General features: G+C 38.6%; 1 protein-coding gene across 1 annotated transcript; it reads left to right on the forward strand.

Annotated features, from left to right (window-relative positions):
- Positions 1 to 4,518: 4,518 nt before the first annotated feature.
- On the forward strand, positions 4,519 to 9,190 carry cd28 (CD28 molecule). The gene is made up of 5 exons (XM_041806266.1): positions 4,519 to 4,658; positions 7,125 to 7,357; positions 7,724 to 7,880; positions 7,965 to 8,119; positions 9,062 to 9,190. The coding sequence occupies exons 1-5, from the start codon at positions 4,571 to 4,573 to the stop codon at positions 9,176 to 9,178; spliced, it is 750 nt and encodes a 249-aa protein (XP_041662200.1). The 5' UTR covers positions 4,519 to 4,570; the 3' UTR covers positions 9,179 to 9,190.
- The last annotated feature ends 4,715 nt before the right edge of the window (positions 9,191 to 13,905 follow it).

Raw genomic sequence — 13,905 nt, forward strand, 5'->3', positions numbered from 1 at the left:
TCCACACAAGTGGTTGCAATGGCCGTCTCTTCCTCTCTCCTCTTCTTGGTGGATTTGACTGATGATAAATGACAGTTTTGACTCCATTATGTAGCCTCACTAGAGCCACAGCTATAACACCTTCCAGTGCAATCAGGAAGTGACTAATAAATTGAAGTTCATGAGGCTGTCTCGAACATTTGACAAAGGTGACTTACAATCATGTTGACTTCAACTTGACACGCTTTAATTTTTTGATTTATACAGTTGTCATTGTTTTATTTCAGCCAACAATCTCATGTTGAAGTTTGTTTAAGCATTTATTATGCAACATAATACGTTTGGCGTCAGGCTCCTACTTAATCATACAGAATTTGAGGAGTGATAAGATAACAGCTTAAACCCCCAGTCGAAGCCAACAGGTGGATGCTGGGGTGGAGGTGGGTTGAAGGCAAGAGCACAGTGTTGATCCAGATGCAGCAATGCAGCAGAGGAAGAGACTGGGAATCTTGCAGCTTGAGTAACCCACTAGTTCAGGAGGACATGAGTCATGTGATTTGATTAAGATGCATGTCAGGTGTGAATGATTGTGCTCGAGATAATTGACAGAAATAACTCGCAGGCTTCGTTTCATTTTTTATGATGTTGCTGTATTTGGTCAGGTATCCCCCAGAAAAGACAACTTTAACCTCAATGGGAGTAAATGAAAGTTGAAGAAATCCTTAGCTCAATGCAGTAATATAAATTTCAGTTAAAATTATGTTAAATAAACTTGTATGTAAAATTGTATATATGTATGTTGTTTGATGTGTTCCCAATTCAGGGAACACATCCTTTATTATATTTAAAGACAACTTCACAGCAGCTATTGTATTTCAAAGGCTCTTTCACATCTCCTTTATCCATCAGTTCAACTATTCAACACATGGATCTTTTACGGCCCAACATTATTATCACAAGGTTTATTGTGTGGTCACTTTTAAAAATCAAATTCAAGACATTTCATTTAATGATCTGAATGTTTAAAAAAGCTGATTTGGGGCTTTTGAAGAATCTGGGAACCTATTGATCACGACTAAAACCCTTAAAAAGAAATACAACTAAGTTTAAAGAGAGGAAAAGGTTGTGAATTTATATGAATTTAGGGTTAATAATATGATTCTGGGTGTTTCTGCTGATTAGAAATGACTAACATCAGCATCATTATGACTATACCCATGAAGAGATACAACTCTTGATAATATTTTGCTTTTCATTTCAATGAAAGAATGATGGCAAAAAAATAAAACCAGATTTCCGTGTGACTGAACCCTGTAGTGCTGACTGCAGCTCCTTTAAAAACAGGGTTTAACCCCACAGAGAGTTTCCAGGCAAAACACCCAAAGTGACGTCAGGAAGACACCAAATATCACATCAGCACTTTCAGTTTTATCTGCCTGAAAATGCATGGAGCAGAATGAGATGTTTTCTACCGTTTGCAGAGCACTGTTGCAGATTTTTTTCTTTTTTTTTGTATGAAAGCCACCAAAGTTGAAAAAGTTAAATGACTGGGTTATTCCATAGATGCAGAAATAATGCTTAATATACAGAAGGTTATATATTGAAGTCTCTCGATTTCTCATTGGTTGGACTCAGGGTAAAAGAAAATATATTCAAAACAGTTTTTAAGCAAAGTTTTCAGAGGTTAACAATCACAAAAGCCACTTTAAAATTCAAATTCTTAAAACAAGTGTTTTTGTCTGACTTTTATCAGGATTCTTGGCTACCATTACACCATGAAGACAAAGGAACAGTCCAAGCAACTCAGAGAAAAGCTTATTAAAAAGTATAAGTCAGGGGATACAAAAACATTTCCAAAGCACTGAACATCCCCCAGAGTTCAGTTAAATCCATTATCAAAAAGTGGATGGAATAGGCACATGTGTAAATCTGCCTAGATCAGACCATCCTCACAAACTGAGTGACCGTGCAAGAAGGAGACTGGTGAGAGAGGCCACCAAGACACCTATGACTTCTCTGAAGGAGTTACAAGCTTCAGCAGCCAAGATAGGAGAGACTCTGCATACAACTGTTGGCTGGGTTCACAAGTCAAAGCTTTAAGGGAGAGTGGCAAAGTCAAAGACACTTTTGAAGAAAACTCAGATTTAATCTGGACTAGAGTTCACTAGAAGACATGTAGGAAACTCCAATGTCAAGTGAAAGAACTTTCTTTGGGCTGATGAGACCAAAATGGAGCTTTTTGGCCATCAGACGAGACACCAAACACTGCACACACACAAACACACCATTCTCGCTTTGGTAGTGGCAGCATCACGCTGTAGGGATTCTTCCCAGCAGCCAGTAAAGGTAGAAGGTAACATTAATGCAGCAAAATGTAGGAAAATCCTGGAGGACAATCGTTTTCAGTCTGCAAGAGAACTATGGCTTGGGAGAGAATCATTTCCCAGCAAGACAATGACCGGAAGCATACAGAGAAAGCTACACAGAAATGGTTCAAACACAACAAGGTGAATGTTCTGGAGTGGTTGAGTCAAAGCCCTGACCTCAATCCAACAGAGAATTTGTGGCTGAGCTTGAAAAGGGTCTTTTACTTAGAAAAATATGATTTCTACAGATATTTACAACTTAGGCACCATTTTGATAGAAACATTAAAACATCAAAGGAATGCGACAGGGACCTCATTAACATTGTCATTGATGCCTATAGAGGTAAAATTTATAAGAAAGTGGTTTCTAGGATATATTCATGCCTACAATCTTACAAAAAACTATCAACATTCTATGTTAAACACAATTGGGAAAAGGAAGCAAATATATCCCTGACAGAGGACGAGTGGCTAAACATATGTCAAATAAACTCTTCCTCCACCAGTTCAGGGCAGTGGAGGGAATTTGCATGGAAAAATACTATCAGGTTTTTCATAACCCCAAAAAGAACATATCTATAAGGCGGCAGAACTGAATCTGGATACTTTTGGAGAAAATGTAATAATGTGATGGCTGACCACTGTCATATCTTTTGGGGTTGCCCAGTAATCCAACCGTACTGGCTAGAAGTACTTCAAGAAATAAAATCAATTCTTGGTTTTGAAATTGAGTATAACTTGAAAACTGTATATTTGTGCAATCTACCAATTGAACTCAATCCCCAGGACAAGTACCTTCTGAAAATACTACTGATAGCCAGCAAGAAATCAATAACAAGGAAATGGCTTAAGAGGGAACCACCGACAGTGAGAGAGTGGACAGCCACTGTAAAAGAAATATACAAAATGGAAATGCTGACCTTCTCCCTAAGATTCTATGGTCATAAAGCCCAGAAGTATTGGTCGAAGTGGTTATCATATGTAAATGAGAAAATGGTATAGACTAAGGCCTTTTTTGTTTTTCATGTATCTACTCTCTATGCTATGACTGGAGTTTAATGCCAACTAGTGTTTTAAGACTGGCAATAAGTCACTCTGGCACTGGGAACTCCCTTTTTGATACCATTGTTCACAAACCTTTCAACAATTTTCGTTCCTCTATCATATTTGTGCCTTATGGTCCTGTCCGAAAAGACAACTACCCCATTCCCTAAAGTGGATTGGATGGACTTTCACTGGAGAGACTCCCACTCAGGCCTGGCTGTCTCACAACACATGCACACACACATACACACTTTTCCTTTATTCATTTACTTATTTATTTGTACATTGTCTTCCATCCATGGATTGCTGTAACCCTATGCTACACAGAGCAATATTATTGTTTGTTTGTTTTTTTGTCCGTCTTAGATACACCTTACTTTATCTCCCTTGGTGACCTGAATGTTCTGTACAATCTGGTTTATATGTTATGTTCCTTATAAAATTTTAAAACTCTGTACTTAAAAATAAAGTTAAAAAAAAAAAAAAAAGAAAAGGGTCTTTTACGCCTGATCCTCATGCAATCTGACAGAGCTTGAGCAGTTTTGCAAAGAAGAATTTAGAAAGATTGCTGTGTCCAGATGTGCTGACTTGAAGGAGGTAAATAGTCATGCAGTCACTTATTTAACATTACATTTTTTTAAATGGCATTACTTTGGAGAATGTGTTTTCACTTTGACATTAAAGTTTTTTTTTTGTAATTTTTTTATGCAAAAAAAACATCAATATCTTGACCATGATTGATTTATAATATCATTAAAAGGGTAAAACATCAAAGGGGGTAAAAAAAAACCCTTATCATAGGTATTGTATAGAACTCACTTCTAGCACTGAAAGCATTATGCATGACTGTTTCTGACCACGTAAAGGGATTTCTACTTCCTTCTCTTTCTGGTGAACGACACACTGAGTCGGAAAAAGATTAAAAATCATGTTAAAATTTCTTACATATACGTTTAAATTTTCTGCAGAACCACAGGTTCTGAAATGTGCCGTCTCCTTTTACTGGCAGACACCTTCTCATTTCCTGCTGCCTCTCACATTTTCCATGACATCTAGGAGGAATACTTTGTCATAAAAGACCAGCCTCACTGTTTTTGACGAATTTAGATGATATCTGCTCAGTTTGAAAGTGTATTTACTCAAGTATTTTAATATTTTTAAACCTCTATATCTGTGTAACTATGAGACACTGTAGGATTTTCCCGACTCACTGCGTGACTGTGTGGAGTTTATGTACCATCCTCAGCTTCTGTCAGCCTGTATGGAGCGGTGAGTCTTTTCCTGATGTGTTATGGTGTTTCAGAGGTAGTATTAGAGGGTGAATTTATTATCTAATGTATTAACATGATTCTGTTAGTGGTTAAGGGATACAGTGTGACCAGACATTTAAGACTTAATTAAAAAAAAGGTTGAATAAGTGCTTTTGTTTGAATTGTTTTGTCTGACTTTTAGACAAAAATGTCTCATATATCTTCCATGAGTAATGAGTTTAGTTTTTAGATTAGTTTAGGAGTGCCTCAAGGGTCAGACCTCTGGCCACTCTTTTAACTAAAGTAGATGCTGAGCAGTTTTTCTGTTTTTTACAGCTCAGAATCCACACCAGACCAAGCTCTCTATCAGCTACAAGTTGCTTTTAACACATTTCAACAAAAATTTTGATTTTAAACTTCTTTTTAAAGCAGCCAAAACAAAAGTCATGCTATATCCAAGCACTAAATCTAAGCCACAGAATCTACCCTCACTTGTTAATTCTCAGGGTTCTCAGACTGAATCTGTTTCAAGCTACAGATATCTTGGTATTTTGATTGATAAAATCTTTTACTCTTATATCAAGCAGCTGGTTTAAAGGTTAAAACTGAAACTGGGTTTCTATTTCAGGATTAAATCCTGCCTTTCTTTTGAGTCTTAAAAGAGGCTGGTTCCTGCAACTTTTCTGTGCTGGACTATGGAGATGTTTAATACATGTACGCTGTTATCACAGGGCTCTGAGGTTAATCCCTCACTTTAAAAGCCCTTTCTCTTCACTGTTAGTTGTATGAGCATGTTAGATGGTCTTGGCTGTCTCCACATAGACTACAGCACTGACGTATTCTTATCAAAAAGGCTATTCTTGGTCTACTACCTTCTGGTCACAACCACACTGGCTGCATTTGTCACAAGTCAGCCAATGTGGTGATGTTGGTTACTCTGGCACAAAAAGCAGAGCTGATCTCACAAGTGGTCAGTGAGGTTGAGGTAGGGACTGCTGGCAGCCTTGTGAGTGCATGCAGTTTGTTCTGGATTGTCTGGTCTATATCGACCTTGACTGCAAATCTGCAGAAGACAGCCTACAGTCCCTAAGTGCTGACAGGGTGAGGAAACAGTCTTCTTGGGTTGTCGTCTTCCTGGGACACCTATAGAAGACTGTCTCTAAAATCACACCGTTATATGGATCTTGGCCACCAGTTTTCAGATGGTACTAGAGCTCACTCCATATAATGCTGCAACTCAGTTTTACAGAACACAAGCTTGAAGTTGCTCTATTGCACAGGCCCTATCCAGATCAGTCAAATATGGAATGCAGATCTTGGAGCAGACACCTACTGAACTACAGTGTTCAGCTGGGTCCACGCTCACAGGTGCAGACAATTAGGTGCCAATCATGCACCTGGGGTACCAGAAGCTGTTTGGAATTGGCAGAAGATTTGGCAAACTTTTCATGGGCACAACCCACATACTCAGCTCTGCTGCTCATCCCACAAATGCATGTTCCTTACAAATGTGGCACCGTTTAAAAGGGAAATAAACAGGCTTTCCAGCGGTATAAGATTTTTTGCCAAGAACTATTGTCACAGCAAAGAAATAATCTACCAAAACACAAATTTCCTTACTTTTGTGCTAATTTTATAATAACCCTGGTTGTCACAATACCAGGTATTTAAAATTCTATACCATTCTAGTTTAACTGGAAAATTACAAATACCTATTTCCATAAAAAGTAGGGCTGTCAGGGTTAATATATTAATTGCAATTACTGAAGATCTATCATTAGTGCATTAAGTCTGATTAATTACCTTTTAAACAGTTCTCTTATTTCCTTTTCAGTCCATGACAAGTTCGTTCTTTTCCTCTGTTATGTTCATGTTATAGTCTTTGATCTATCTGAAGTCTCTAAATTTCTTTCAAAATAAAAGCAGGTCTGCATTCAAACATGAAGTCATTAACCATTAGCTACCATAAAACAGTACTAAAATCCAAAATGAAACAGAACAATTTTAAATGCAAAATTTATATATATAATAGGGAGAATAATTGAAATTAAATAAAGGAATTACAAAAATGTAAGTCTGATCAGTTAATGTTGGATGATGTCTTTTTTTAATTAAAATAAAAAGCATGAAAGTTATTGTACCTAATCCAAAATGCACAAAAATGTTGCAATATTTTGGTAACATTGCAATTTTTTGTGCATGAAGATCTATAGTTTAAATGCCATCGTTCACTGAAAAATGGATTTAAATCATCATTTTACAACCTTACACATTAAAACAATGTAATGTTAAGGTTTATATCTTTTTCTCTGCAGGAAAATTTGATGTTTTTGTTTAACAGTTCACCTTCACATCCAGCCTCTAGTGGCCATAAGAGAAACTGCAGTTTTCCGTTCTGGACTTATTATTTTGGCTCTAGATGTTGCTGCATGGCTTCAGATGAAATAAATATGATAACTGAAGCATGCTTTTTGTCCTTTGGCAGCCTTGGAGGTGGTCCAGCCCTACAAAGTGGTGAGCTCCAACGGTACAGCACAGGTCCGGTGCTACGCCCAGCCTTCACCCTTCCTCTCGAGCAGAAGTTCCTACAGTTCCCTCCCAGACCCTGAGGAGCTCCGTGTGACTCTACTGCGAGGCCTTCATGGCACTGAGGCGTTCTGCTGGTCCAAGCTCAACCTCACAGAGCAGAGGGGGACAGGTGTGGGCAAACAAGCCCAGGTGAGACAGATGGAGGTTAAAGCTTTTCAAACAAGAAAATGTGACCTATATTGAGCATTGTTTCCAAAAGATAACAATAACCCAAATATAAAGCACACCTTTGTATCTGGGGCAGGGTACATTTTTTTCTTGTTCTCTTACAGCTCCTCGTTAAATAGGAGGGGAATACAATGAAAAAGTTAGTTTGGTCTATTTATGTCTTTTAAAGCGAATCAGGTTCAGCAGGAAAATTGTAGACAATAAAGTAAGGTTCTTAAACTTCCACTTTTGTTGCTGTGGCATTAAACAATGTTTGACTTTTACTTAATAGTAATTGCTACCAGTGTGTTAACTGCTGAAATAATCCTCAGATTTAATGTGTTTCAGGTGCAGTGCTCTGCTCAGCTGGGAGAGGGCGCTGTAGAGGTGACGGTATCAGGACTCAAAGCTTCTGACACAGATCTGTACCGCTGTCACATCGAGGTGTTATTCCCTCCTCCATACCAACGTTTCACAGGGAACGGCACGCTTGTTCACGTCTTAGGTGAGACACCGATAAATGACTAGAGTACACGAGCACGTCATCAGCGTGTTAATCTTCATATTTACCTTTTTCCTTTGTCAACAGAGAGCTCAGAATGCCCAGAACAGGTCCCTCAGAGACAAACTGCACTTCGAGGTGATGAAGACGAGGACAATGAGAGGCCTTCATCCGTCAGTGTTCCTGTGGTTGTTCTGGTCATACTGATCATACTGGCTCTTCTCTTCGTTCTCTACCTCCAGGTCAGTAATCTTTATCGTTGTTAGCATTTAAGTTTTGGGATACAGTCCATTTCCTGATATTGCTCCTTAAAAATAAAAGACCTGGATCAACATGAGGAGAGGGGAGTTTCATCGTGATTAATTTCACGGATATAGGATGTGCATCATAGTCTATTATAAAATTCAATAAGGCAACAGGTATCAACAGTTTGCAGAATGTTTTTTAGTTTGTTTAGAGACAAATTTTTTGCCATAAATGATTTTTGCCAGCTTTATTAGAAGTCATCACTGAATGATGCAGGATGTTTGCTGCCAAAGTTTATGATTGAATAACGAGTGAAACACATCTATCTTGTATATCTTGTAGAAGAATACAGAACATAATGTGATTAGAACTTGTGCCATAAAAGAGTGTCTGACACTCACTAGAATTGATTTGACAATATTTAAGACATTCACAGGGGCTTGAATACAATCTGCTACAAACTGTGAAGCATGCCCAGACTATTTAGACCAGCTCTGGGCAGATGAAGGAGCATATGTGCAAGAATTTACCAGCCCCAGCTGCATTACCTTGACCCTGTGAAATTTGCCTTGTGTGAAATCAGTTAAATTAACATATTTGTATATATTTTAAAAGTCCAACTTTTGTCCGACTCACACAACCCCTTTCTACACATACTGGAAGAATGAATATAAAATAATCTTCTTGCCTAGTAGTTTGGTTGTGCATCATGTACAAGGTGAACTGGGTCCAATTTGAGCCTGAGGCTCCTTTCCTGCATGTCTCTCTCCCACTCTCTCAACCCTGCTTCTGATGCTGTTCGTTATCTTCCTTTATCCATAAAGGCATAAAAAGCCCACAAATATATCTTTAAAAAGAATTTTGGTCTTTCTTTTCTAAAATCATACCAAATATCGTCTGTTGTTTACAGCACTAAAACACATCTTTTCTTCGTGCAGGCTCTTCAATGTCGGCAAGGGCGGAGGGAGATCAACAGACCAGTATCTCATGTGGTTTACAAAGGAGATGCTGCATTTCCATGTCAAAATATTTCAACTCTGAGTGGTCAGGTTTAAGGGAGAAACTGCGCTGAGAACAATACTACGTTGATTGAAAGATTATAAAAGTACAGAGTATGTAGGATGTTTATGACCACATCTACGGAAAAATACCAAATGTTCATCTTGGTATTTGTGTATATTTTACTAATTTAGTATTAAAATAATGTTTACATTCTTGTAAACACACTTATGATCAAACTATGTAGATCTGATTAAGTTGCCATTGATTATGTTGTTGGGGAACATACTGTAAATGTGAACATTTCTGTCACTCTTGCTGTGAACAAACTTCATGTTTGAATAAACATAATGCTCTAAATATACGTGCATAACTATGATATTTATGGTTTTTCACTGAAGGCCACATACAGAAAAATATCAGAGTTAAAACAATCAACAAAGGTTAAGATATGCATAGTGACTTAATATACTGGAAGAAAGCTACAGTTGCAACTGAAATTATTCAACTCCCAGGCAAGTCAGGTTAACTTTGACAATGTAAAGACTTTCAGCTTTTTGCAAAAAGCAAATGATATAAACAGCTCAAGTATGCAAAACCAGTGTTGTTTCAAGCACACCTGATGTAACAAATCAAGGGCTTCATCGGTGTCACCAGGTTTGCTTGAGCTGAAACACATAAAATACCTAAACTGTGAGGAGTTTGTTGAGTGTCACAATTGACTGCATGTTATAAATATGGCAAAGTTAAAAGAATGGTCCAAAAAGTTACGAGAAGAGATCTCTGCCCTTCACAAACAAGGAACAGGATACGAAAAGGTAGCAAAGGCACTGGAGACACCATTGGAAGTACAGTTCACAGGTTCAGAGTTACAGGAACAGTGGTAACACCACCATGACGGGGCAAAACAAAAAAAAGAAGCTATCAATGGCTACAACCAGGTATCTAAGAAGGCAGGTTGTGAAAAACCCTCGACTGACTGCAGAAGACCTCCAGCAAAACTTGGATACAACAGGGACTGAATTTTCAGTGAGTACAGTGAAGCGCTTCCTACATGTAGACAGTGTCCATGCCAGAACTCCAAGACGAACCCCAATACTGACTCAAACACACAAAAAATTAATGAAACAAAACTTCAGTCAGGAACACTGTCGTCATAGATTTGAACCATTTATTGCCAAATGGAATACAGTTAGAGTTGGCGTTATAGCTCTGCTTTTCAGCGTACTCCCTGGGTTAGCCAAGCAGCCTGCTTAGGCTCTCCAGGGAATGCATGCAAAATCCTCCACATGGGTAAATACATACATAGAGACTTCATAGGATACGACATGGAGATTTAAAAGGAGGAGGCTTGGGTGGAGGAGGCAATATTTCTGACAGCAGCGGCAGGGTAGCATAGATGTACAAGGGATAAGTGAGAGTGGAGATATGATTTAAATACGCCACCTTATTACTAAACACGCGCTGTGATTGGTTGAGTGGGGTTGGGGATAGTGATTAACATGAGCCTGTCAGCTGATAACAGCTGGGCGTACAACTTCCGTGTCCTGCATGAACTTACGTAAACTTAATTTCAGTCAGGAACACTCTCATCATAGATTTGAACCATTTATTGCCAAATGGAATACAGTTAGAGTTGGAGTTATAGCTCTGCTTTTCAGCGTACTCCCTGGGTTAGCCAAGCAGCCTGCTTAGGCTTTCCAGGGAGTGCATGCAAAATCCCCCAAAACAACAGAGCCAACACCAATATTTAGCTTGATACTAAAATATTTCATGCCGCATGTCTGCCGCAGACTGCTGCATGACTAAGATGCAAGCATGCATCCTAAAGGGTCATGCTAGATTAAGTGATGAATAACTAAAACCTGTGTTACAGCAAACGTACTGTAGACCCCCAAAACCCTATGATGCAGCATGCATCCTAAACAGGTCATACTGGAGTTATCTGATATGTGAATAACTTATGTGTTACAGCAAGCATGCTGAAGACCTCTGAAGATCCTATGATGCAAGCATGCACCCTAGACGGGTCATACTAGGGTTAAGTGATATGTGAATAAGACTCCTATGTGTTACAGCAGCCTGCTGTAGACCTCTGAAAGATCCTATGATGTAAGCATGCATCCTAGACAGGTCATACTAGAATTAAGTGAAATGTAAATAACTTCTATGTGATACAGCAGCCTGCTGTTGACCCCGGAACAATTTATGATGCAGCATGCATCATAAACCACCCAGAAAGAAATAACGATGCAAGCATGCATCCTAGACAGGTCATACTAGAATTAAGTGAAATGTAAATAAACTTCTATGTGATACAGCAGCATGCTGTTGACCCCCAAAAGAGAAATAATGATGCAAGCATGCATCCTCAATAGGTCATACTAGAATTAAGTGAAATGTAAATAAAACTGTGATACAGCAAGCATGCTGTAGACCCTTTTGGGACTAAGATGCAGATGTGCTTCCTAAGTTCCTTGGTTAAACTACTGAGCAAGCCCAGCCAACCTCTTCTGATTCAAGGATTTTATGTGCATTGAACGTGTCAAATCATGAACTTTTGCTCATGGCTTTTTGAGCTGTAATGATCTCCTTTACACCCGGGCGAACGTAGCATTCGTAAGCTGACGAAGACCAGCGTCCCAGAATTTCAAAGTAGAAGCTGGAACCAGTTCTGCAGCAGTGGTAGCTGCTCCAATGCGGAAAGAGTGTGGGTTGTAGAGTTGAGGAAGGAGACCACATATTTGGCAGAGGATACGGAGTCGTGAGGTGAACCAGGATCTTGAAATGACTTTTCCTTTGTTGGTCAGGAATCAGCGCTCGTCTGGTTTTGCAGATGGATGGGATTGCAGGTACTGGGTCATGGATGATAGGGGACAGAAGAGAGTGTTAGTTTATGAGATGAACCTTTATGATCTCTATCTTTTTTGGAATGATAAGATAAACTGAGTAAGAGTGATGATCTACAGAAATATCAGAAACAGTGAAGTCGTGCAAAGGGGAAAGCTTTTGGAGCTGGATGTGTATTCACCACACCTAAGAAACCCGTAAAAGCTTTGAGGAAAACTGTTTCAAGTAAAAAATCTACATATGCCCCAAAACACCCTTGTCTTAAGTGAGACACCAGCTTGTGAACTAAAGATAAAGTAAATGGAAGGTGCTTATCCTTGCTGTCTGGGTGCTCCTTTTTAAGACCATTGAACAGGAGACGAATGGAGGGGTACCCATACAGGCTACATACTGCTGGATCTAAACATCTCAAATGGAACTGAATACCTGCTATACTTAGACAGGCATCTGCAAGTCACATATATTCTGAAATTTATCTTCAAAATGTAGTTTAACAATAAAACCCTTTCCTAGTAGCGATTAATGCAGCAAGGGTTGTGTTAGGCAAGGTTTAATGCCCAAGGGGTGCCACCAGTTAGTTCAGCACCAGTTTAACCATGAACCCATTCTGGACAATATTCAAATGGGACATGCAAGTTAATTATACTTTGTTGTTTGTTACTTAAATGACTTTAAGAAGAAATTGACATGTTAGAGTATCTTAAGATAATTTAAACCTAATTTTATTTTGCAAAATTATATCAATGGGTTTATAAAGCACGAGGACTCCCATGGCCCACACCCTGGAAGCACCGTCTCAGTCGTTCCTTCAGAAATAGCAGTACCCATTAGCCACACCATTTCTATCATATGATCAGCATTTCTGTAGATTATTTGAGTGGATTGACTCTAGCATAACAGGTTATAGTGAGCTTTTACCAAGGTTATAATAGTTTTGGATTTTTCATTAGTTCCCGTTCTCCATTTCGTCTTCACCCTTCGTGTTCGACCTCAGTCCAGCTGCCATTCGTTTTTAAACTGGTTTTCTAGCCAAGTCTTTATTTTCCAAAATGCTTTGTTTTAGTTTATCTCCTTATTAGCTTTAGTGCTAGTCCCAGCTCCTTATGGATAAATGTCAAGGCTGAGTGAGTGACACTCGTCTTCGAAACATTAAATCAGGCCACTCTTCACCCATCACTCCATTTACCCAATGATTTAAAGCTACTAATTTGACATTACTAAAATTCTTTCATTCAGCTGCAGTGTTATGGGTGGGCCTTATGGGCCTGTGTCCACCACCTTGTCCATTGGCCCACTTTAAAGTTTTGAAAATGATATGCTTTGCTTGTTTATACCTTATCTAATACAAACATAAATGCCATTTAAACCTAAAACAGTTTCCTTTTAAAACCTGCAGATTTATAATGTCAGGTGTGAAGTCATAACTAAACACACTGGGACATGGCTTGTAAAACTAGCACTGGTGCACTCATGTGCACGCATGTCTCAGATCATCAGATGATCCTTTTTTTTTTTTTTTTTAACAGAGAAATCAGAGAACGGTCATCTGAGAATTTAGTTATGCCTTTAGCTTAGCAGAAAAATGAAGGTTACTGAACTACCTGCTTTACTTGCACCCCAATTAATGATTCTTTAGCTGTCACATAAAAGAGTTGTCTCTATCATAGGTTAAATGATTCAATATCTCCAGGAATTTCTCAATAGTAGGTTATGGGACTTTTCTATAAGAAAGTGGGGGCAGTTTAAGATTTAAATCAACAGATCCATCCAGAACTGGCGGGCCTATCCAAAGTTTTAATCCTGGCACTACGCCTGGATTGATTATTAATAATTTATAATTTGATTTCATCATCATTATATCATTTGTTTTTCTTTATACTAGTTTACTAAGGATAGTGCAGCAGCAGCAAAAAGCAGAGACCCCCTGGTTAGA

This window comes from Cheilinus undulatus, linkage group 15, assembly GCF_018320785.1.
Source record: "Cheilinus undulatus linkage group 15, ASM1832078v1, whole genome shotgun sequence".
In the NCBI taxonomy this organism is placed as follows: Eukaryota; Metazoa; Chordata; class Actinopteri; order Labriformes; family Labridae; genus Cheilinus; species Cheilinus undulatus.